The sequence below is a fragment of the Nanorana parkeri genome, unplaced genomic scaffold (genome assembly GCF_000935625.1).
Source record: "Nanorana parkeri isolate BGI_ZX_2015 unplaced genomic scaffold, ASM93562v1 scaffold117, whole genome shotgun sequence".
Classification (NCBI taxonomy): Eukaryota; Metazoa; Chordata; class Amphibia; order Anura; family Dicroglossidae; genus Nanorana; species Nanorana parkeri.
Window position 1 is genome coordinate 1,287,077 of NW_017306385.1, and position 26,847 is coordinate 1,313,923.

Genomic DNA, 26,847 nt, shown 5'->3' on the forward strand with positions numbered 1-26,847 from the left:
ATATATATATATATATTATTTGTATTTTCCAATACATAACAAATAAAAAGGTAAGACAGGAACAGGTGGGTCACATAAAGGATGAGGATGGTTGAATACTAATGACGGGGAGATGGCTGAAGTGTTAAATGCATTCTTCTCCACAGTATCTACCTCGTAAAGCAATGGTTTTAATGAGCACAACAAGAATCTGGGTAGCACTGGGAACAAAAATACCACTGTGGTTAACGGAAAATAGGGTTCTCTGCGGACTAGTAAGACTTAATGTGAATAAATCCCCAGTAACAGATAACTTGCACCCACGGGGGCTTAAAGAGCGAAGTACGATAATAGCGAGGCCATTGTTCATAATTTTTAAGGACTCCATACTGACTGGGGAGGTAACAGCTGACTAGCGTAAAGCAACTGTTGTACCAATATTTTAAAAAGGTTTGAGAAGCGTACATGGGAATTATAGACCAGCTAGCTTAACATCGATAGTATGCAAGTTATTTGAGGGTATGATAAAGGACCAGATTCATGAATATGTTGATGGGCATGATATCATAAGTGACAACCAACATGGCTTCAGGAAAGACCGTTCGTGTCAAACCAACCTATTAGCGTTCTATGAAGAGGTTAGTGGTAAGCTAGACAGAGAAAAGCCAGTGGACATAATGTATATTGATTTTGCAAAAGCATGTGATACGGTACCTCATAAACATTTCATTTTCAATCTTCAATCTTTGGGCATTGATGAAATGGTGTGTACTTGGATAGAGAACTGGCTAAGTGAACGTGTCCAGAGAGTATCAACAAATGGCTCATTTTCCAAGTGGTCCTTGGTTGACAATGGTGTGCCACAGGGTTCTGTCTCGGGGGCCATTGCTGTTCAACCTGTTTATTAATGATATTGGGACTGCTATTAATAGCAATATTACAGTTTTTGCTGACGATACCAAAATTTGAAGGGTAGTAAACTAGACAGAAGACATACCAATATTACAGGATGATTTGGATAAAATAGGGGGGTGGGCATCTACATGGCAGATGAGGTTTGATATTGAGAAGTGTAAGGTTATGCATTTTGGAGTTAAAATACACATGTAAGCTACCTATTAATGGGCATCCCATTGAGGGAATCAGAGGTGGAAAAAGATTTGGGAGTCCTAGTGAACTGTCGCCCTAGTAACAGCATGCAAAGCCAGGCAGCAGCAAATAAGGCGAGCAGGGCACTATCATGTATAAAAAAGGGAATGTACCGTAAAGACAAATCCATAGTTCTGCTTCTGTACAAAACACTGGTCCGACCACATCTTGAGTATGCGGTTTAGTTTTGGGCACCGATTCACAGGAAGGATGTCCTTGAGCTGGAGAGAGTCCAGAGACTTCACTCTGAAGAAGAGGAGACTGAGAGGGGACCTGGTATTAATGTACAAATTGTTTAATGGTGATGGGATAATTAGTAATAAACTGTTTACTGTCAGTTCAGTCAAGAATACAAGAGGCCACCACCTGAAACTGGCAGAGAAAAAGTTTGATGTTCAACAACGGGGATTCTATACTGTGAGCGCTGTAAATTGGGAAACCCCTTTCCACAGACAGTAGTATCAGCTGAGATTATGGAATCATTCAAAAACTATCTAAATAATGAATATATATATTTCTAACAAATTGAGTTATCCTTTTAATTAGGAGAAATAATTTATTTTATAAAATGGCTAAAGAGGGCGCTTTATTATACAAGTACAGAAATGTTATTTTAGTAGGCAAGTTTGTAAAGGCTGACCTCCCCAACTGTATTACATGACATTGCATTCAGTAGTTTTATACAATTTGTTCCCAAAACCGCTAATTTTCATGAAAACAACATTCCACAAAGATCTTGGGACAGAAAGGAGTTAATTTAAGCCGGGTATAAGTGTGGTTTTGACATTCTGAATGTGGGAGTTGGTTGTATATAATCTGGTCTAGTTTGCCACTCTCTCTAATTAAAGAAACCACTTAATAAATACACGTTAGTCTCAATGAATGTCACTTTTTATGACGTTTTAACAGGGCACAGGGCACGATGCTAGCATGTTCTAAATCAAACAGTATTCATTTTGTTGGAGCGTGTGTAAATGGCTATTAGGACATAAGGAGAACTGTTAGGACAGACCTTGCTAAACTTATTTGCGGCTGAGCCACTTATGCTTTCTCTAGTCGTGCCTTCTGTAGCACAATCTGGTTTTTATATGCTTTACCTTTTTCCTGGTGTTTTTGTGTTCTTTGCACATTAGCTGTACGTAGTTATGAATTAATGTCTACACCCACACAGTCTTCAAATCTAATTTAAAAAGATCTGTATTTCACAGGCCTGTTTTGTGCATTTTGCGACTTCTATTAAAGTGTATGTGAATCCCAATTTTTTTTTTGTTTAGTTTTGGCTAGAGTCGGTGATGCTTAATAACCCTGTTGTGTTTGTTCTTCTCTGTGTCCTGTTGGGGAGATTTTCCTTCACTTCTTATCTTAAAGACTCAAACACCCAAGGGTGGAGAAAATCCCTTCTCTGATATTTGTCACCAGAACAAGTGTCCCTAATCAAGGATTTCTGCTCACCTCCTGTTCCTGTGACAACTCAAGAATTATAGCTCTCCTATCAATTTCTCTATTGGAGACAATGGCCACCTGGACCAATAATGAGGATGAATCACGGACCAAAAAAAACCAACAAAATTAAAAAATACACTTTACATACACTCTCTAAAGTCTTGATTTATTGTTGGGAGATGTGATTGTTCAATGTCTTTTTTGATAATACTAGAAGAGCTTATCCAAAAGTCATTTAAATAGGGATGCACCAATACCAAGTACCGTACTCGGTACAAGTACAGATACTTTTCGAGCTCCAAGACTAGACTAGAGAAAAATTCAAAAGTTAGGAGGCCGCTGTCATTTGTAAGGAGACACGGAGCTCCTAGGATTTGTACATCTCTGTTAATGTATGATTTTGTTTTAATAAACATATACAAAGTGATGCACCAATACCATTTTTGCAAGTACAAGTACTGGTATTGGCCAAGTACTTACAGATACAAGAACTGATACATTTTTGTTTATTGTCATGTGGCAGTTTTTCTTAAACAACATCGACTAATGATTTCAGGACAGTGGTGGAGCGCTGGAGCTAGATCCCAGATGCAACCACTGCAACCCTGGTAGTTCTCATGAAAATGCCAAGTATCGGCACTAGTATTTGAACTAGTATCGGTGCATCCCTACAATTAACTTTCCCCTGTGTAGAAGTTTTACTCCATTATAAAAATGCACAGATGGACATTTTATCACAGCAAACTGATGACAAACACATATCTATTACAAATTAGGTTGCCTATAATTTTCAAGAGGTTTTGGTCCATTCGCGACCTGTCAGGAAGTGTTCATGGACAGATTTTCTATTGTCGCAACAGCTCCATGAGGAATTGATGAATCCAGCTGCTACCTTATATTAAGTTGGTCTATCCGCTCCTGTTTAGCATTGCCTTGCTGTGCAATGAAATTGATGAATCTAGCTCACAGTATTTAGGTAAAATGCATGGATAGATACAGATCTGGACACTGTCAAACTCCAGTGTAGCGTTAGATGTCCAAGAGCCAGGGGTAGGCGACCATGCCCTCCAAAGCAATCTAGTTCAATAAAGAAATAAGGCAACTATTGGATGATCAATTTAAATCTAACCAAGTCCTTGCACAGTGCAAGAGGCATTGAAAAAAGTGAAGAAAAAAAAACAACAACAAAAAAAAATGCCTCCAATAAAAAAGATCCTCCATGGTCACCCTTCCAATCAGAAGACAGGACATGTCTTATTTGTTTTTTCGGGTCTTAGTTGCACGCATTTGCATTTATGTGGAAGCTGGACAAGGTGCTCCCTATATCATGCAATCCTACTCTAATTGACAAAAGCACCAGCAGTAGGACACGTATGAGCAAGCCTACCTAGAAGATGCCCATTCCTGCCTGTGATGCATACTCGGCGCAGTAGTGGCCCTGGAGCTTAGCGGTTCTTCTCAAATAGCTGATTATCAAGGGAATGAGCATTACAACCCTTTCTGATTAATACTGTACATAAGTGGTGGTCAACTTTCTTGATCTACAAGGCCTCAAGTGCGGCCCCTGACATCACCAAAGGGCTACACAGTCGGTGCATTTGATGTTACAGAAATGAGACTGCTACAAACCTGTACTTCCATATTTGTTCTACCTACAGCCCCCTTAAAAATTATGCATTTGATCATTTTCTTAGCAAGAACCATTTTAAAAGATCAAAGGGAAAAAAATTACAAAAAAGTAAGATATTGTAAGCGAAATACAACAAACCATTTACTAGAGGCCAGTCTAAAGAATATTTTTCCTTCAGAAGCCTGAGTAAGCACCTTGGTAAGAAAAACACTGACAAGTGTTTCTAGGGTTCCATGGGGCTGCACAATAGGTGCCAAAGGGCTGCATATAGACACTGGGTCACAAGTTGGGCACCAGGTCGTACACAGGCTGCAGGATTTTCCAATGCACACACTCGAGGCAAAATGCCCTTTTTAAGTTGAATGTGAAGCAATTTACTGTATTTTTTCCAGGGTGATCATAATGCAAAGCTTTCTCAACATTTATTTATTCATCCTAGTTAAGACCTGAATCATTCCTATATTTATTTCAGGTCGAGGCTGGAGCTGCAAGGAGAGGTGTGCAGAGGCTCGGAGTGAAGACAATGCATGCCACTGCTCTGAAGATTGTTTGGCCAAAGGAGATTGCTGTACTGATTATCACATAACATGCAAAGGTTAGTAGCTGTCTTCTGTCATCACCACTCATTTTATTGTCTGGGGAAATCGTTTAAAAAGAAACCTTTTCACTGGGGTTTTGTTGCCAAGTTGATCTAATCTGTACTGCTTCAAGTAACTTTTTTTTTCTATGTCTTGATGTAGTATGCAGTTCTTGTGCTAGGTTTGTTTCTATGTTTTTGTATTTTTATTCATGTTCCTTAAGAATCCCACTTCAGATTTTAGACCTCCTTCATACCTGGATTTTGTGTAAATCCAATGGCATTTGAAGTTAGTAGCAGAACTGCTCACTGGTCTCCATGACTTGAACTTACACAACGTGTGATTGCTTTGATGAAAAACATTGGTGAGAGGCAGGTAATATGCTATGCCTGCCTGCCTGCCAGAAATGTTTTATTCTAAAGCTATAGTTCCACTTTAACTAATGGCGGTGCAGAATGTGAGAATATGTTGTTCAAGGGTTCTGTGTGTATAGCCAAAATGTTGTCATTGAAAAGATTTGGATAAAGTGTCAGTTTGTAATTTGTTCTCTGGGGACATTAAAGTTTACCTATAACTTTTAATTAGTTTTTGGATAGATTGGAGGACTAGAAGCCTTGTCTGGTTTTACTGCCGTCTGGTACAAAGGCTGCCCCCAGGACAGGAAGTGAGACAATATCTCTATAACAGCAACACAGACAGAAGAGAGAGGTTTTTTTTTTCTAGTAAAGTAGGGGAATACTAGAACCCCACCAACGTTTTATTGTTTCTTTTTTCACTGTTGCAGTTTTTCCCTCACTTCCTGCTTAGTCTAAGGTCAACCATGAAACAGAAGGTGAGCGGAAAGCTCTCTAACAGAGCCCTGGTTAGCAGTAAAACCTGACAGGAGTCCAAATTCTATCCTAAACTTAAAAAAAAAAAGTTTTAGATGTAGATACGCTTTTAACCCTCTCTAATTGTACTGGTGACCATTGAGGTGGATAAAGTGATGGGAAATCCCAAAATTTAAAGTTTGTCACAAGAACAATGGCAGATGGGAAATCTTCTAACTGGGTAAGGGTGGAAGGGGTGAAGGGAGGGCTGTGTTGGGAAATCCCAAATTTCACCATTTGTCATTAGAATAGGTGAGGAGAAATTTAACTGGGTAAAGGGATTGGGGACTATCCTGGTGACAACACTCTAAGATGGGATTTCTCAGCACTTTGGAAAGATTTCTGTCTAAACAAGATTTGAAGAGAAATCTTTCCTAGAGGGCACAGGATATATATTAATATTAATGTACAGCTGTATTTTGGAAGGAAGACAACTTGCTAGACTTTCAAAAAGTATAATGAAAATTATATATTGGATCCCCCTATGTGTCTTGTATTTTTTTTTTTTTAAGAAGTAGTAAGGTGATTATCAGTAGGGTCAATAAGCTAACTCTTTGTGATTGAACGATAGTTAATACATACCAGGGGATGGTGTTGTAGCATCTTCTACCAAACCCATGGCCAGTATGGACATTTCTGTCTGTGTTGTCTAGCAGATGGTTTCAGTGCTAGCTGCACTGAAATAATAGGAGATGAGATCTGGTTATTACTCTAGGCAACACACAGTTCTCTCAAGCTCTTCTATCAAGTGTATGATGAGAACTGTAGACCCAAACATAATATTATGAAAGAGTAGGGTAGTAATGTTTAAGGCTTACTCTAGTCCTGTGTTCCTTCTTACTGTCTTGGCAGTAATAAAAGGTTAGTGATGGAGTATAGATGTAAAAGGCTCTAATGTTAAGAACTGCCTAACTCCATTGTAAGGGACACCAAGCTTTCCACAACCAAATCCCGCAAAGATGCTACTCAAAAGAGGCGCTGGTCCTAAATATGTTAAAAAAATCACTGGGTGGAGAAACACAGATAAATGCACAGAACTACATTTAACTTGAACCTTTTTAAAGTTCTTCACAATCTGCAATCAATGAAGAAATTTGAGCCACTTAAAAAAACAAATCTTGCAGTGTTTTTAAGGGTGCATTTTCTTCTCAACCCTTTGTTAATTATTTTCTTAGGTTTCTTCGGCCTCCTTTGATCATTTTCTCTGTTGATGGTTTTCGTGCTTCCTATATGAAAGAAGGAGCGAAGGTTATGCCCAATATCTACAAACTGAGTAAGTCCTTTAAATGTAGATGTTACTTGTTTTTATTTTTGTTCCCTTCTACTCTTATGGTGGAACTTTTTAGAAGTTGATCAATCCAAATGTATAATTGGTCAGAAAAATATGTGATGTAATTATGGAAAAGGTACTGCAGTCTGAACTCTTATGCCAAATGACATGCAACAGTCATGTTATCATTCTGACGAAGAGCTGGTATTAATTTCCTATTTGGGTTTACGTAGGTATTGCACCCAGGGCCAACAACATTGTTGGGGAATAAAAAGGAGGAAACGTCCTTCTCCTCTCTCCCTTATTTTTTTTTTAGACATGAAAAGACTTTTCAGGTCCCAGTCAGGAGACTATCTGCATGGAGTTCGCATGTTCTCCCTGTGCTTGTGTTAGTTTCTTCCGGGTACTCTGGTTTTCTCCCACACTCCAAAGACATGCTGGTAGGTTAATTGTCTTCTGTCTAAAATTGGCCCTGGTATGATATTCTACTGAGCGTGCCCAAGATGGCTGCCTCACGCTCTACCAAAACAGCTAAGTGTTTTGAGCCCACAGGGAGAAAAGCGCTAAAGAAATATAAATACAATAAGATCTAGTAATATAAAATGAGCTTCCGTTCTGGAAATAGGTTTGATTTAAGAACTTATGTGGTTATTGTCTGAAGCACCCTCTTCCCTTTGGATGTGCTCAGCAGGAATAATTCTTATACTGATCGATTTAATTAGACTTGAATAGGAGTAGAGGGAAAGTCAAGGCATCACCTGTAGCAACCACCCAAATTCATTCTCATGTTTTTCTAGAGAAAGTTATAAATGTACACATAAGGTTTAAGAATGTTTATTTGAATACTGCGGCCAAAACATGTTTTTCCCTTTTCTACCAGTTCTATAAAATACCTTTTTGAATTCCTGAAAAATGATGTGCATGGACTCTTTTCTAAACATGCAATTCCCAGCAAATGCCATCTGTTCAGTTTTAGGAGTAGCAAAGCAAAGACTGGGCAGAGGTGAAACAGCAGGAATATTCATCTTGTAATGATGTGACCACTTTAAATGCCATCTGTAAATAATAATTACCCATTTTAAATTAATATAATTACACATTACAGTTTTCTGGTGGCAGACAATACACACACAATACTGGTGCTCCTTATGTTAATGTTGTGTTCTAAGCATTGCGTTACCGGCTCTGAAGTCCTATGGGACCTGAGACACAGATAATTGTGCTGCTTCAGTTGAGTTAAAGGGTGATTGCTGAAACCACAAAGGCTACGCTGTCATATCAAATCATCGCATTTCCTCCATGCCAAGTTACAGTTCACAATATAAATTGGGCAGGATCCAAGTTCTGTTCAATAGAATGCAACATGTTTGTACCCATTTTTTTCTGTTTAACAAAGATGCAATATGGATTATGGATATAGAATGTAAGCTCCCACGTGTACTGTGTTAATTTTTTGTAATTGTACTGTCTCCCTTTATTTTGTAAAGCACAGCACAAACTATATATATATATATATTATGGATGCACCTACATTTTATATTCTGTCACAATTTGGGTTGTAGAATTATAGTATTTGTTGTATTTGCCTCTTTCTATAGGAACCTGTGGAACACATGCTCCATATATGAGACCTGTTTATCCAACAAAAACATACCCCAATTTGTATACGCTGGCAACGGTAATTATATAGACTATACATTTTTTTGTGCATAAAAGGAACCAATGAGCAAATAAATGTTTTGGACATGGGGCAGTTCACTTATCAGATAAAAGAATATTCCATATCAGTCAATGAATCTAAATGTAATATTAAAGTGACTCTAAACTCAGGAGTTAAATCTTAAACATATATTCAAGTTGTTGTTCTGCTTGGTACCTCTGTGTAGCAGTCATTTTGATAGCAGTTTTCTTCCTGATGTCCCCCTGACGATTGGGGATCCGATGACAGGTGGGAAAATGTATTCAAGAAGCAGCAAGAGAGGGGGAAACAGCATAGAATGAATGAAACAAACAGGGAGATCCCTCCACTGCAGGTCCTCAGGTACAGCTTCCTCTCCAACAAGGAGAACAGTGAGCTGTGACAGTAATAACATCACCAAATCTCACTCTAGTAAGCCTAGTAGCCAGAGTTCTCACATGCTTTCATAATGCAGATTTCCAGCTATGAGGCTACAGAACAGACAGGAAGTGCACTCTTATTTTTCAGGAGGAATTCAAGGCAAAGGGTAGATTTTTAGGGTACTGCTTGGCACAATTCACTTTTCTTGATCCTGTAACATAGCAAATCTTCTATTTTGTGTGCAGGTACACTTTTTAATACAGTGTGAAATCGTACTATTAAACTTTTTAGGATAAAATTGCAATGTGTTTGTGTCTTTTATTTAAGGGCCTTTATCCAGAATCTCATGGCATTGTTGGGAACTCCATGTATGATCCTGTCTTTGATGCTAACTTCAGCCTTCGGTCACGAGAGAAATTTAATCACAGATGGTGGGGTGGACAACCGGTAAGTAGGAAACTGCACACATCACTGCTTGTTGGGTTCTTGGAGTACATAGTCATACACTTTCAATTTGTAATTGCTACTTATTTAATTATTCAAGTAGTCTGAAAATCTGGGGTTTGAGGTTTATATTTTTAATGGCTAATTACGCTAATGTTATTTAGAGAGTACTTGTCATGTCGAGTGTGCTCATTTATAAGATATTACATCATTCCCTTTTAAATTTCGTCAACTAGCATAAGCTGTTCCGCCTAAATCAAACAGTAAATCACACAGTAACGGCATGTAGGACATTTAAATGTGTTTAAAATTTTTCTATGTGTCTTTCAGCTTGTGACACTTTTTGACTTTGCAAAAACACATAAATGAAAATGTTTAAATTACGGACAAAGAATCTGAGTTTTAAAGGAAATCCACTAATGTTTACCTTCTTTACAGCTTTGGATTACTGCTGGAAAACAGGGGCTGAAGGCAGCCACATTCTTCTGGCCAGTGTAAGTGTGTAATAAACAATAACTATAATTTAATTATGGTTATTTTTACTTATAATGGACCCCAAATCATTCCTACATTTCAAGTCTCCATGTTAGAGCTTGTATGACATCCCTTGTCAAAGCCATGGGCATTAATATGAAGATGCATCCCCCTTTGTGGAACAGCCTCCACTCTACTGGGAAGCCTTTCCTCAAGCTTTAGAAGAGTATCTGTTTACATTTCTGCCCATTGAATCAAAAGAGCATTTGTGAGGCCAGGTACTGATGTTAGACCAAATGTCTAGGTTTGCAATTGTCATTCCCATTCATCCCGAAGGTGTTCAATAGGATTAAGATCCAGGTCTGTGCAAACCATATGTAAATGGAGCTGGTTTGTGCACAGGGCACGGTAATTCTGGTGTAGAAAAGGACCTTCTTTAAACTGTTACCACAAACTTGAAAGTGCACAGTTGTCTAAAAGGTTTTTTGTATGCTGTAGTGTTACCTTTTACTGCAAACACATTTGGAGGGGTGTCCGCATACTTTTAGGCATATGCGTAGTTAGGTGGGATGGTTAGGTGTCCACAGACTCTTCAGCATATTGCTGGGCTAATCCCAGGTAACCATTACATGGCTAATTGTTACAGAAAATGCTTTTCTTCATTTTTTGGGGGCAATGGGGCAATATGCTGTGTCAATAGACCTAGAACCAATGACTAGAAGAGTAGGAGAAAACTGCCCACCTTTGCTTGAAGTTTGGTTCTAGGGGTATTGCCCTAGTGGGTAAAAATGCATATACAGTATACTATTCCACCTATACAAATGTACAAACTGTGCAGAAACAGAAAAAATGGGGACCCATCTGGATTGCACTGGCAAGCAGGGCTACAGTCTGGAACTTTGTACTGTTCATGGAAATGTGTTACTGACAGTCAGGCACATGATATGTGGGTGACTGTGTTTTGCCTCCCTAGGCCATGGCCTATGTATCAATCCAATTGGATCACCGGCTCATTTAGCGTGCGTTTCCACACCCCTGAATTTGATGTTAGTTTGTGTGTACATATATTGCTGCCTGCATATGTTACATCATATTTGGTTACATTTCTTCCAGGTCTATACCTTATCAGCGGAGAGTTTTAACAGTTCTTCAGTGGCTGCATTTGTCTGACAGTGAAAGGTACTTCGAATGTGTATAGATATATTTTTTTTTTTAAATGTATTTTTCACGTTTAAAAATCCTCATTTTACAAAATCTTAATTGTTTCATAAAGCAAAACAGAGATTTAAAAAATTTGAAAAACTAACATAAGTTCGGTTTATCATCTGGCGGGTTAGATGCACGGAAAAGTTAAGTGCATCACATCCACATTTTGAAGTAATGTATCTGAAATGTAGATGACTGAATTCATACACCTGCAGATTTGATAATATTGGCTCCATTGGTAAGCAGATGGATAATCCTTGTGGTAGATATCAAAATTGACTGCTTGAAGAAAACATATGGCTTGCTATGACCAATAAAAATAAATACGTTTATTTTAAAGCATTACTTAGATTTTTTCTGCATTTTATTGATTCTGATCCTAATCTTGTCCTAGATTGATTAAAAACTCTTGCTGTAGGTATCGTGCACCAAATACTGGCTAACTTTGTAGGGTGATTTACTAAAACAATAGAGACTGTTCACTTTGCAAAGCGAGTGTTCACTGAGCTTAGTAAATAAAATGAAGCTATGTTCACAACCAAGCATGCAAGCAACCAACCAATCATGTCCCAGCTAAATAATGTATGCTGCAAATTGAGCATACACCTTTAAAGTGAAAAGTCTCTACTGCTTAAAGGACAACTGTTTCTTTAGGACAAATTGTCCTTGTCCTCCCCATTCCTGAATGCAGCTCACTCACTTTGTTCCAGTGATCTTCACTATATGGCCTTGTCCAGTTCCACCCAGCCTTCTTTTTGAAAATGTCCCCACCAGGTTTTTAGAATATGCCTCTCCTAAAAAAATTAATGGGGCCATGGCATGTGTGTGCACTAAGACGACCCAGTGGGGACATTTTAAAAGGAAAGGCTGAATGGCACTGGGCAGAGACACCTAGAGGGTTATTCACAAAAGGGTGAAGAGTTTGGAGAAGGCAGGAGAAGTGAATAGGCCAAAATAGATTATTTGGAAAAATTCTCCAATTCAGCTCACTTTGCAATTCAGTTATGTTTTCCTAGATTGTTCACTTCTCTTGCCTCCTCCAAAGTCTTCACCCTTTAGTGAAGAACCCTGATTGTTCAATCCTTGTAATGGGGATCAAAGTAAGTATGGAAGCAGGTGGGCTGCACTCAGGCCGGTGGGGGGGAATCATTAATGGACATCTTGTACTAAAAGATGCATTTGTCCTTTTAAAGAAATAAAATCCATTGGCCATAGTTATAGACGGCTTGATCTAAATGTTGTATAGAAATATAACTTGTCTCCACTAACACCTGATGCTTTGCACACACAATTGATCTTTATCGGTCCTTTCTTTCAGGCCTTACGTCTATGCACTTTATTCAGAGCAACCTGATCAAACGGGACACAAATATGGACCGTTTAGTACCGAGGTTGGTGCAGATTTCCAAAATGCATTTTGTACTACTTTTCAATGCAACTAAATTTGGATGCCGGGATTACATCCAGGCAACTGATATTTTCAGAAGGACGTCAGCAGCTGCCTCCACTGTTCTCTAATAACAGATTTGGTGGAGTCTTCTCATATGAGCTTGTGATAGCGATGCCTTGTATTTGTGTATGTTTATTCTACAGCGCTTGCATCAACATGCGTACAAATCACATGTGCTGACGTGCATTTTTACAACACTGTTTTATTCGTTGTGGTGCTTTTTTTTTTTCTTTCCTTCCTTTCTCCGAGTTTCAGTACACAGTATCACTCCTCCTTTGCCTATTGTGTGTTGCAGCACATTTCAAAGTGCTGCAAATACATTCACCATGCTCTGTTGTAGCATTGGCGGGAATTGGCACAATTTGAAAGAAAAGGCTTTTTTACCTTGTCTTTGTGTTAGGTATGTGTTGGTGTGAACAAACCCTATAGCTGACCATACAAGCTTAGGATTCCATTGATTTCCCTATCCACACTAAACAGCATGGATAGAAAAATCACAGCTGCCAGCTATTGTATTCAGCAGCTAAATACCCGAACATGCAGTGCTCTGATTGGGGTATTGGCGACAGGGCCACCGATGCCTCAAATTTAGCTGACCATACACTGCTTGAATTTTGACCAATTATTGCAGGATCAGCCAAAATTTGAGCAGTGTATGGCCAGCTTAAGACCTGCAAGTCTGCATTGTACAGCGGTACAGTGCCAAGCAGCATGACACATGTAGACCAGCAGGCTCTGGCCACATCAATACTAAGAGATGTGGACCCGCAGGGATGTAGGTTCACTAACAGTAAGCCACCACTAGCAGCCGAAAAGCTGTGCAGTCTTGATATACTAGTGTTTGTTTTTTTAATTTTATTTATTTTTTTATTATGTTGGCAATCTCTCTGAGAATGTGTTTTGGACTGCTTTGCATTCACCAGGTCCTTTTGACATGTTTGTCATTAAAGGCAATGCATGACAACACAAGAATGTCAAAATGTTCTCAATTTTTTTAGACCAGATCTATGGGTGCTGCCATTGCAGACTTATTTTCAAAGCTGCAGGCTCCAAGATTATCATGCTATGTCCTTGCTCCACTACGTCACCAGCCTGAAACAAGCATGTGGCCAGTTATGTTTGAAGGGTCTGAACTCTCATACTAAAGGCTTGTTCCAGGTGGTTGACACATAAGCTGAAGAAAGTGAGAGGATGATAGCCTCAGTGTTTGCAACTCATGGCAGCTCCGCTATCACTATAGGTTCCATTTAAGTCTCCATCATGTCTTTACTTTTTGCAGCTGTCTAATCAACTGAAGGAAATCGATGTCATTGTGGGCATGTTAATGGACGGTCTAAAGCAAATGAAGTTACATCGATGCGTCAATATTATGTTTGTGGGAGATCATGGTAAACCTTTACTTTTATTATGTAATAGATAGAAAAGCATTACAGAAATGTTATCTTGTCTGGTTGGTCTGTCTCCACCCTTCTATTATCTTGCCAGATTAAATACACCGATCATTATGACCATCCGACTGATATTGAGTACCGGTAAGTCCTCCTTTTTGCCAAAACAGCCTATCGAGGCATGGACTCCACTAGACCCTTAAGCATGATGTGGTACTTCACCAATGAAGCTACAGTAGCTCTCCTATTGGATCGGACTATTGGCTGTCCATGACCCTGTCGCCGGTTCCCAGGTTCCTTAGACCACTTTTGGTAGGTCTTGACCACTACAGACCAGGAACATCCCACAAGAGCTGCAGTTTTGGAGTTGCTCTGACCGAGTCCTCTAGCCATCACAATTTGGCCCTTGTCAAAGTCACTATAACCCTTACGCTTGCCCATTTTTTCTGCTTCCAACACCTTAATTTGAGGGACAAAAGGTTCACTTGCTGCCTAATATATCCCACCCGCACACTTCCAGGTGCCTTTGTACTGAGATAATAAAAGTTATTCACCTCACCTGTCAGTGGTCATAATGTTATTGTTGATCTGTATATATCAAATGAAAGCTAAGCCCCAGGTTGATGGCTAAATACACAAATAAAATACTTATATGGGAGATGTATTATCTGCTGAACAATTTGTATTTCTGTCTAGAGATTAACACAGTCATGCTATTCCGCACAACTAGCCTGGTGACCCGATTTGCAGCTAAGCAACAGAGCTGGGTCACCAGCCTGTGATTGAACAATGAAGGAGCAGCAAGAGACTGATAATACATCTCTGTGCTCTCTCCTCCTGTTAGCAGGTTCCTTTTGAGCTCAAAGAGGAAGGTTCACTACCTGGACCAATCGGGTGCCCTACATTCATATGCAATTACAGTAGGTCCCATCGCACTCTTGACCTGATATAACCCAAAGTATTAGGTGGGTGCTGAAGTGACTGCAGATGCCACTGCTGATCATGAAATACTCGAGAGGTCAATTGCACTCCAACATAGTTTCTGTCAATGCTTCTTTATTGACAAAAGGTGTGTCACATTGTTTAGCGACGTATTGAAACCGTACTGGTTCCTTCTTAAGGGAAACAAAGTGCACAAATCATATGCTGGGCACCTGATTGGTCTCAAGTAGTGACCTTCCCTCTTTGATTTCAGTCTCTTGTGCCCCATTTTACAGCAGCACTCAGAGATTCAATCACTTAAACCGGTCACATTCAAAAGATATAGATTTTTGAAAAATTAATTGTACATAACTGGATTCAGTATGTGCCTGGATTACAGTAAAGGAAGAATACGGCCGCACTCCGTTCCATGCATGAATCAGTTTATTGAAAATTCTTTAGTAACACTGAGTCCTGCCTGAGGTCTGCCCCCCTCTGACATGTTTCTCCCAATCCTGGGCATAGTTATAGAGATTGGGTGAAAGATGTCAGAGGGGGCTGACCTCAGGCAGGACTTGGTGTCGCTGGCGAATTTTCAATAAACTGATTCAGCGTGGAACAGAATGCGGGCAGATTCTTCCTTCACTATGTGCCTGTTTGGTTGGAGCAAGGACACACTCTTGCAGGTGAGAACCTGGCTGTCTTTCCCCTGCTATAGCCATGGAGGGGCAGTGCTTTATTCCTATGCCTTGGTGCCTGGATTACAGCTTTGTTTTTTATTAAACGTGATTTCTTCCTTTTTATGAGAGCTGTTTTACCTGCCAAATGATTTGTATTTCTACCCATCCAGCCCCGGAGTTTAAACCGCTCTGCCACACAGCACAGTCCTGTCTGGCTAAGGGCAGTGAACTGCTCTTTCTCTTCTTAGGGGTTCTCTGCCCACCCTGTGACTAGGTCGCAATAGAAGAAGGAGCAGACTGAAGCTCATCTCTACGGCACTCTTCTATTATCAGCATGCTTCTTTTACGGCAGCACAATTGGTTGACTACTCATGCTGCTTCTCCCTCCCCTCTCTGAGCTCTGCTATACAGTGACTGAGCTGACATTAATTTATGCTTGTTATATCTGCCTGGAGTTCAGCTTTAAAGCTTTTATACTTGTTATATGCTTTGTTAAATTTTTGTTTTGCGTACACTATGTCCTGTTAAGTAGATTTTAGTGGATTATTCCATCAGATGATTTGAGGTTTACGGCACATGTCTTTACTTGCCAATCTCAGTCTTGGTATTGTTTAATTTTCTTGGCCCAGGTAACAATAATTCAGTAATTGCGTGTTCCAAGGTTAAGGGTGCTGGCTTCCAGCAGCGCCTAGGTTTATCCAGCTGGGCTGATTAAATAGCTTTCAAATTCCACGTCTGTCAGAGCTTTGCTTTGATTACATTTTGAGGTTTAATTAAAAGGCTTGTATTTTTTTTTAATCCAACATTTCAAGCTGGACTAATTCAGACAATTTATTGAACTATGAACTCGATTTTTTTGGAAGCCAATGATTACTTTTTAGGTCCTCTTCAGCTAGAACAAACTGTACATGCCAAGCTCAATTGTTTTGTTTAATTTTCGGATGAGCTGAACATGTTCGTGCATTTGAGGGAGGATTTTTGGCAGCGTTTTAGATTTACTATTCGGAGAAGGCACATCTTGAAGCTCGGCTAAATATAGAATAAACTACATATATAACTACATCCTAATATGAATATCAAAACTATCCGTATACTCAAAAACACCTAAATGAAGGGAATTTATCAAAACTGAAGCAGACAAAATATCTGTGGAGCAGCTGTGCATGGCAACCAATCAGGCTCTCTCTTTCATTTTCAAATCTTAACCGAACAAACTGAAGATAAAAGCTGATTGGTTGCCATGCATAGATGCTCCAGATTTTGTCTGCTCCAGTTTTGATAAAATTCCCCCCCAATGTGTATTTTCTAAAAGGTCATATTAAACACGTACAAACTAAACATGTAAACTATTTACAAAAAAATGCTTAAAATCTGTTTTTAGTAATCACCGGTTTTAATCAATTTTCTAGAAGCGATCTTCTTTGCTGTGCCATATATTCACTATCCTATTTCATATACTGTGGCGTTCTCTCTGTATTAGCATCCTTGCTGAAAGACTGCTTCAAGGAAATCAATTATTAAATCATCACCAGCTTGCAGTACAGTCAATAGAGGTCTCATGACAGAGCTTTGGTCCATCAGTTTCAACTGAGATCTGAGACTGTGGCACTAAACTGAAGTTAAATCTCAAAAAATGCATTCAAGTACCCTAGGGCCCCTTTCACAAAGGCCTGATCAGGAGAGGATCCATGCACGGATCTTCTCCTGATTTGATCAAAGCAGGACAGAGCGGAAGTCACCTATGTGACATTCATGTCCTTCCAGGTTTTTTCCTACACCTTGCGATGGAGAAAAAAGCGGAAACTGCCGGCCCCATGTTGATCTATGGGGAATCTGATGTAAAGGGACATGTGTCTGTTTACATCAGATTACCCCTGATCCTGCACGATCCGGTCCGGTGAAACGAATCGCTGTTCCATTTATATTTCTGGAAATGGCCGGAGGCAGGGGTAACCGGGTGTAAACGCCTGCCTATAGACTTACATTGGGCATCCGATCGGGTCTGCTTAAAAAAACTATAAAGGCCCACCTGATTTGGACCGGCTGTGTGAAAGGGGCCTAACTATTAACAATACTCTACCTCATCTGTGCATCTCTCAAATGTAGTGATGCAATTGGTGCTGACTCTGTCCTTCCTTCTGGAGGGGGGCTACTTTTGTTTCCCATGGTCCCTGTGTGTGTTGTAAAGAAGTCACCGATCTAAGCTCACTCCTGTGATGGACTACAATCTCAATACAAATTATGAAACGAAACCTGAGGTAGTCCATCACAGGAGCAAGCTTGGAGGGGTGGCTACTTTACAACACACACAGGGACCATGGGGAACAAAAGTAGTCACCCTCCAGAAGGAAGGACAGTGTCAGCACCAATTCAGAGATGATTTGAGGATCTACAGCCGAGTGATACAGGAAAAATGTACATTTTGTTAATAGTTAAGGTACCCAAATACATCTTTGAGTTTACTGTCACTTTAATGAAGGACAGTTATTGTGTTGCTAAGCACGGAACAGGACATGGGTATAGGAAGAGCTAACAACCTTGTTTTTGCTAAAAATATTCCAGGTGTATCGAATCAAAAGATGTGCAAAGTCTTTGTTTTCTTTAGAAAGCAGCCATGGCCTGAGTAGACAAGCCTGCCCCTGGCAGCATGCTACAGAGAAGGACTCTTGATCCCTTTGTGGAAGCAGTGGTTTATCTGCAGTGGTCCAACACACTCCCTGCTGAGTCAGTCCTATAATTTTGCAATCCGTAATACTCATGCTCCTTGCTTATTAGATAGTTCTATTCCTAAATCAGCAGGGGGCATATCAGATAGAGAGACCACTGCTTCCATACAGAGAGCAAGGATCCTTCTTTGCAACATGCTGACAGGGGACAGGCTTTCCTACTCAGGCTGTGACTGCTTTCACAAACTCTTAAGACTTTGCACACCTTTTTGTTTTGATGCACCTGGAATGTGTTTAGTTGGTTTATTGAGCAGACTTCTGTCTATTTTTTTTTGGACTGTGGTAATATTTTCTCAGATATTAACCTCTGTTTCTTGGCACAGGTATGGAAGAAGCAACATGCGAGAGAACTGAATTTCTGAACTCCTATTTAAACAATGTGGACGATTTTGTCTTCTTACCTGGATCTTTAGGACGTTTGCGTACTAAGAACAGTCTGCCTAAACGTAAGTTCAGTGATCTCAGTGCAATCAATATTGCTATTTTCGTCCAGATAAGAGAGGATAACAATTTAACTTTTGGTATACCCGATGTGCTAAATGATAACTTTTTAAAATGTTATCCGCTACAACAGATTTTTTTTCCATACAGCATTTACAGTTTAATCCATTACGTTATTACAACTAGAGAAATCTCTAAAACGTTTTATTGAGGAGATAAAGGATCTGTGTTGATAGGCTTTTGTTCATTTCATGTGCATGGTAATGGAAAGCACGCTTGAAGCCCATCATATGCAGGTCAGAAGTAAGTCAACTGCACCTTTCAATGAGTTCTGGATGATCTTAGTAGCATTTCACTATAGCGTCAAACTCAACGCAAGCTCAAAGCCCGTTGACACAGGCTGATATTCTCGTCTGGTCTTGGAAGCTAAGCAGACTTGGGTCTGGTTGCTACTTGGATGGGAAACACAGGCTGATAAAATGGGAGTAAAAAACTATTGGAATAATTTTGGGAAAATTGTCCCCTTATCCAAGTGGCTTCCGCAGATGTGGTAGATATTTGTTTTAATTAGCAGTTGCATTTTACCTGAGAGTAATATTTTTGGGTGGACGCTTGCCTTCCTATATCTTATGAACTTTGGCAACAAGATCTAAACTCCAGAGATCCCAACTCCACCCACCTGCCATTTACTTTACAGAAATAAGAAGTATAGGTCTCTGATGGAAGAGTAAGTTATTGGAAGTCCAGTTATGGGATCTTACTGATGGGTTCCATTGGAGATATAAAATGTCCCATAGGGTCTCTAATTAAAATGATAGATTTTGGTGGACTAAAGTGCCTTTTATATGGAGATTTAGCCACAAAACAATAAACTTGCTTTGTTTTCCTTGGGTTTATCATCAATAGGGATGCACCAATACCGATACTAACATTGGCATCGGGGCCGATACCAAGTATTTAGGCGAGTACCTGTGCTCGGCCAAATGCTCCGATACTTACCCTCTACTGGAATTTCCGGTGAGAGGGAGATTCCTTCTGTCAGTGCTGCGAGGGCACATGGGGCCGACTTCCCGGCCAATCAGAAAGCCTGACAGCAGGTAATGCCAAACATCCGGCTCGATGTTGACTGGATGGGAAGCCGGCTTCCTGGCCAATCAGCACTGAGCCAGCCAAACAGCATGGATCTGGATTCCCAGGCAATCAAGAAGCCGGATGGTGGGTGATGACACGCCGCCCAGCTTACTGATTGGCTGGGAAGCCGGCTCCATGCTAGCGGAAGTATCGGTACTCGGTATCAGCGAGTACCGAAAAAGATAAATATCGGTACTCGATACTGAAAAAAACAGTATTGGTGCATTCCTAATCATTAATATTGGCTATGGTAGGACAGCTGTGTGTGCTGCACTGGTCTCCAGTAGAAGACCCATATGACCTAAACATAATCATTCATTTTTTGAAGGCACTGTAAAGTCTGTATTCTTACCTGAGGTTTTGGAGCACCACCAGATTGTGTGTTATGTTGGTTTGTATAAATCAGTTTTCAATGTAATCATTGCAATCATATGAAACCTCATCTATTAAAATACGTTGATACATTAGCCACTGTTTCAGTTAACGCTTTTAGAATGAACTTCATGTTTAAACTCTAGAGGTTTATTTCACAGCCTCCTCATGCTGAATAACATTCTGAATATATAAATTTGATGCTGCCTACACTTTTGTGACTAACAGTTTGGCTGAAAGTGTTGAATATTTCCAATTTAATTGAGCAAACACTGTCAGCTGTTCAGTACTATAGTGGCAGTCCAATGTGCGCTTGTACTGTATATGAGAAGGGCTGCTGTTGCATGTCCATTGCTTTAGTGTTACAATGCCTGATATCTAGAACTCTCTATACAGCTAACAAGCCCATCCATTATTTCCTGTATCTAAAACCCATAACCCCTCTACCTATCACCTTATGGGCCACCTTCTTCAGGAGGAGCAATTTAACTGCTTAATTTGATGGCGATGTAGTGAACAATTGGGTATGGCCTATGCCTATGGACCTTCAATGGGGCAGAGGGCTGGTTGCATACAGATCTTCACCCTCTCTTCCTGTGTCACTGTATATAGGCAATGCTTCAGTTGGAAAATTAGCATTCCTTTTATGATGCATGACAGTACACACCTTCCTTTAGAAGTAACATGCAATGACTGTGATCCTGGGGAGGCAGATTATTTAAGCAGGCATTTACTCTTCCAGGTCAATGTTGCCCCAGTCCACTAGGAAACAAAAAGAAGAAAAAAATATCGGGGACACACAATACTCATTCTTATGGCAGTAAAAGTGATCTGTATGAGAGACACAAGCGTGTGTACTGTCATGTCTGTACTAGAAACATTGAGAATAGGGGTAAGTAAAACTTCCATTTTCAATGCATTGCAATGTCTTCAACACATGCATTGAAAATAGAATCTCACCGGGAAGCATGCCAGGAGCTTGTGATACAAATCACTGACAGCAATGATCGTATGCATCAGAATTGGTTGTATGCTGTGAGCGTGGCACAGAAATGTTACTTTTTTTCAGGGATAAACACATTTCTGTGCCCTGATGCAAAATGTGAACCAAAGACCTCAAATCATTAATAAACTGATTCTGATATAGCTTAAGAAATGCCAACAACAAGTGCAGACTCCAAGGTTGTAACATGTAGCAGTAAAAGACACTTAAACCAGGAAGGAGAACCTGTGCATGTAATGAGCTTTTTGTTTAAATGTTTACACATTGATATTATTTACATATTCAATATTTGTCTTAAAAAATGATACTTAGCTAAAATGTATCCTTAAAGCAGACATTTCCCCCTTCACTAAAAATCGCATCAGCATGCAGCTCATCTGCTCTTAGATTGCCCTTAGTAAAAATGGCCACTGTGAGAAGAATGGGGAGGAAAAGAGAGATAAGATATGCAAAGAATAAAAGCCGGCAATTATCTAGAAGTATGTGTTTTGTAGATTGTTATTACCAAACATTTCTAATGTTGTTATTTTAAAGATATAGGTAAAGTTTCTCTAAGGTAAAATTTGTTTTAGATGGGGAAGGGCTTGAACCTCAAGTGTTCCCACTTAGATGTCAGGTGTTCATTTCTAATAATGTCCCCACTGACGAGATCCACCCCCTATGTTTGTTCTGGTGACCATTCTCATGGAACTGAAAATGAGGAAAAAATGCAGAATTTTGAGTACTTGTCTGAAGAGGGATAGAGCGGAAATCTTCCAAAGGAGACAACCGGCAAAGGGGAGATTTCATCTTTCTTTTATGACAAAGGGTTTTAAAGTGACATTAAACTCAGAAGTCAAATCTTAAAAATACATTCAGATATCCTAACTATTAACAGCAATGTCTCTTATTTGTGTATCACTCGGTTGTAGATCCTCAAATCATCTCCGGATTGGTGCCGACACTGTCCTTCCTTCTGGGGGTGGGGGGCTACTTTTGTTCCTCATGGTCCCTGTGTGTGTTGTAAAGTAGTCATCGCTCCAAGCTCACTCCCGTGATGGACTACAATCTCACTACAAATTAGTAAACCAAACTTGAGATTGTAGTCCACATATATAAAATAATTTTGTATTCTCCTGTAAGTGTTTATTATTGACTATGATTTATTTTATTTGTTTTCTTCTAGATGATCCCAAAGTAGTTGTTGCAAATCTTACGGTAAGCATTTAATTAGTAATCTGGATTATAAGAAAAATATAAACACGTATGAAATATCAAGGAAAAATGCCTACAGAGACATGAAAACTTTAATTACCAGTAGGTGTGTGTGTAAACCTATAAAATAGGGTATGTTACATAATGACATTAAAGTGTATGTATAGCTTTTTTATTATAGTTTTGTCACTAAGACAGCAAATGTTAGAAAATCCTACTTTTCAGAATTGTTCCTAGAACAAGAGGTTGTCAATAGAAGGTTGTTGTTATTTCAATAGGGACACCTGTTCTGGTGACAACTGCCTAAGAGGTAAATTCCCCTCACTTTGTTGAGATTTCTTTTCACTTCCTGTTGCGTTAAGAGAACTCTCCCCAGCAGAAAGCAAGAAATATACTGACAGGGGTTTTAAACAGATTGCCCTCTGTAATATAAACATGCAGGAAATGCTACCATCATGCCTTTTAAGTGAAAGGGATAACCTTTGCCAATGTGTCTGGGTGGCTTATGACCCATTAAAGTATATTTATAACAAAAGCAATAATGAAATCTGTTACAGCTTTTAAATCCTTAGATGTAGTATCTGCATTAGTTTCAGGGCTTGTTCACACCAAATTCAGAACCAGATCTGCATAAGTTTCTGCATATGCAGTGCATTTTGCAGTGTTTTTGATGCGTTTTTGCTGCGTTCCGGTCCGTTAAAAAAAAAAAAAGTTTAGCCTAAAATGGGCTTTCAGTGCGCTCCAAGGCATTTGAATGCGTTTTTTATGCGTTTTGGTGCATTCCAGGTCAGAACATTGGGCATGCTGCATTTTTTCTACATGCTCTGGCGCTGAACACTGTGGTGTGAACTAGAGCCCAAAATACCATTGGAATACATTAGATGCAATATAACTGCTCTGCATCTGCTCAGCTCTTGGTGTGAACAAGCCCTCAGGGTTTTCTTCTCCTAAACTTGTACCTGGTGATTCTGCCAATAAAACACTTCTGTACTAGAATGACAACGCTCATTCTTTGCACTGTATCTATGGAGGAGCAGTGTTGTCACCCTAGGACAGGATGTATGTTAGAACTACAGAACACCTCCTGTTCAGCTCCATAACATGGAGAGTCAATGATTTGTAATTTACAGAAGATTGGGGAGAAAGTTGAAAACATTGGAGAATCGGTTCAGTGCACAGGAAACAAGGACACTGGATTTCTTATCCGGATCAGAATTAATTTTCTGTAGTTGCAGAAAATGTTCTTGGCCTGAAACCCCCCATCATAGCCACTATATGTAGGGACTTGTAAGCTGCAATATATTATATGTTTGTGTCAATCTCCCCGCCAGCTATTATATTCGGAGAGCCAGCACCCGCCGCTGTCAGAATAGCAGTGCCTGCAGTTTTAAAACCTTTGCCAGTCTGTTATTGCTTTCTCTCTTGGGAAAATCAACACTCAACACTATTTGTCCTGGTGACCTTAGCCAGTAAGAGGGAAAAAACAAAGAAGATTCCTAAACTTGTCACCAAATCAGGAGGGGAAAGTTTACCATTGAGGACACTTGTTCAGTGACAGCTGTCTATGATGCTATATCTACTTCATTTTGAAGAGATTTCTTACCACTTTCTGTTGCATCTCAGAAAGTGGATTACATACCCTGAACAGGACACCATTAAAATAATTTCCCACTTGAGTTTGGCTCTAGATATACTTTAAGTTCCAACTAGAGTTTGGAATGGTTAGAAACTTGGTCAGGTTTTTTAAAATTGATATTTGTGTTGCATTGGAGAGATACTAGAATAAATGGATAATAGATGAGAAATACTTTGTTTATATTGTTTCACATGATTGCAATTCTTACTTGCCAGTGTAAAAAACCAGACCAGCACTTTAAGCCTTACCTGAAGCAATACCTTCCAAAGAGACTGCACTATGCCAACAACAGAAGGATAGAAGACATTCATATATTGGTTGACAGGAAATGGCATGTAGCAAGGTAAGTGGCCAAAGAAAATCCAAAAAAATGCAATAAATCACATTAGCCATATGTCACCTCACAGGTTCAACCAGCGAATAAAGTGTACTTATCATACTGAAACTATTGGCATCAGAACCGCGCCGCCCTTGCACTGACTACTTTTCAGAGACATGATGTCAGCAGTTATAAATTTGCATGCATGCCCCACATACAGGATACATTCCATGGTAAAGGGAATTGTGTACTCTTCACACAGGAAACCTGTAGATGTCTATAAAAAGCCAACCAAAGGCTGTGTTTTCCAAGGAGATCATGGCTATGACAACAAGATTAGCAGCATGCAGGTATGGAAAAGACAAATGTTGTGTTACTCATATTTTAGACTGAAACAGATGTAGGAACTGCTTTTAATTATCTTAATTTTTTTTAAAGACGGTCTTTGTTGCATATGGACCTACATTCAAATACAAGACGAAAGTACCTCCATTTGAAAATATAGAGTTATATAATCTCATGTGTGGTAAGTCACTTTCTTGCACTTTTTTTTTTAAATAGTATGGTTATATGTATACTATTATCATGATTAGAGGTGCACCGAAATAGAAATTTAAAAACCGAAATAAAAAAATTGTCAGGCCGAAACCCAAAATGTTTTTATTTACATTTTTTCAAATTTGTTATTTATTTTTTTATAAACTTTTTAATTTTTTTAATTTTTTGTTCATTTTTTTATTAAATATTTTACTTTACTTTTAGGGGCTTCTATGAGTGTTCCTGTTCATTGATAACTTGAGAACAGAGTATGATTACTATAACCACAACTATGAATGAACAGGAGTTGATGTAGATCACTTCCCATTCATTCATAATTGAGGATATAGTACACATACCATGTCCTCAATTATCTACAAATACTCAGCGATCGCTGAGTGTCTTTACCCCCTCTCCTCTCTGATGCGCTGTCACAGGAGGCTGAGCGAGTGGAGCAGGGAGGAGAGCTCAGTCTCCTGTGGCAGCGCTTGCTGTCTCCGCCCCCACAATGCTCTGCCGGGCTGTGATAGGCGGCTGAGCGGTGTGGGAGGAGAGACACCGGCCGCTCACAGCGCTCGGCCGGCTGTCACTTCCTCTCCTGCCCGCTGGGACACAGTGCAGCGCCCAGCCGGGAGGAAAGAAACTTGGGATGCGCCGATGTATCGGCAGGAAAATTACACTTTCAGCATTTAGCCAAAAGTGCCATTTTCGGCCGATATGCTTCGGCGGTCGATATATCGGTGCATCCCTAATCATGATGCTTGAAAACATTAAATGAGACATGTGACTTTGAAGTTGGGTCAGCTCCTGTTGGGCTCCAGCAGCAAGATCTCCCTGACATACAGGTGAAACTCAAATAATTAGAATATCATGCAAAAGTAATTGCAGTAAGTGCTGCAAAAGGGGCCCAAACCAAGTACTGAGTACATATGCATGCTTGTACTTTTCAGAGGTCCGATATTGTTCTATGTACAATCCTTGTTTTATTGATTGCATGTAATAATCTACTTTTTTTGAGGTTGTGGATTTGGGGTTCTTGGGGTTTTCATGAGCTGTAAGCCATAATCATCACAATTATGTCATATCTTGCTTTGCATGTAATGAGTCTATCTCATATATTAGTTTCACCTTTTAAGTTGCATTAGTGAAATAAATGAACTTTGCACAATATTCTAATTATTCGAGTTTCACCTGTAATTCCTGACTGCTCCTGTCCACCTGGGAGTTTTGAATATTCCTGCCCACTTTTTGTGTGTTCCAGCGTCTCCCATTACATTCTCCATAATTTAAAATGAGCAATCCAACATTGAGAGAGGGTGCCTATTGTAATAAACACAGCACTTGTGCAGACCAGAGATCAGGGGATTATGCCAATAGAATCTTCAAGATACAGAAGTAACTGTCAGGTATTTTAACTCCATCATCTACCTAACATGGAAATACGTGCATCAGTTGTAGGCGGCTTGATCCTTTGTTATAGGAGCTTACATGTTGTCTACCCATGTCATTTGGAGGCTCTATTCTAAGAAGAGACTGGTGGCATTTAAAGTGACATCTTATAAATGCATTTAGGTACCTTTTTTAACTATTTTTTTTTTTTTTTTAAACCGCATATACCACAATTTTTATTTTAGGCAGACCATTGATAACTGACATACACTCATACACTGGAGAGTACACCCCAACAACAGAAACAAGTAGGGTGCGAAAAGAGGAAAAAGAAGGAAAACAGGAAACGCGGTGTAAGATCATCCATTTGAGCCAACGGTGGACGGGAGTTGTCGTGTCATCCGTATCGCTTTCGGAGAGCCTGTCGGGCGGTCTCTGCCAGGTGACAGTCGCGGCATCTTAGGTTCATCGTCGTCAGGGGCTACATCCGTGCGACCCAGTAGATGTAGAGAATCAAGGCATGCCCTCATTTCATCCACGGTGATAAAGGTGTGGGAAT

General features: G+C 39.7%; 1 protein-coding gene across 1 annotated transcript in view; it reads left to right on the plus strand.

Moving 5' to 3' along the window:
• ENPP2 (ectonucleotide pyrophosphatase/phosphodiesterase 2) overlaps positions 1-26,847 on the plus strand; it is a 78,061-nt gene that overhangs the window by 16,991 nt on the left and 34,223 nt on the right. The window contains exons 4-17 of the mRNA XM_018553337.1: positions 4,674-4,800; positions 6,501-6,509; positions 6,824-6,921; positions 8,517-8,596; positions 9,305-9,424; positions 9,860-9,915; positions 11,009-11,074; positions 12,420-12,492; positions 13,831-13,939; positions 18,590-18,712; positions 22,379-22,410; positions 24,259-24,386; positions 24,625-24,712; positions 24,801-24,888. Of these exons, the coding sequence (XP_018408839.1) occupies positions 4,674-4,800; positions 6,501-6,509; positions 6,824-6,921; positions 8,517-8,596; positions 9,305-9,424; positions 9,860-9,915; positions 11,009-11,074; positions 12,420-12,492; positions 13,831-13,939; positions 18,590-18,712; positions 22,379-22,410; positions 24,259-24,386; positions 24,625-24,712; positions 24,801-24,888 (1,197 nt within the window). The remainder of the gene's footprint in view (positions 1-4,673; positions 4,801-6,500; positions 6,510-6,823; positions 6,922-8,516; positions 8,597-9,304; positions 9,425-9,859; positions 9,916-11,008; positions 11,075-12,419; positions 12,493-13,830; positions 13,940-18,589; positions 18,713-22,378; positions 22,411-24,258; positions 24,387-24,624; positions 24,713-24,800; positions 24,889-26,847) is intronic.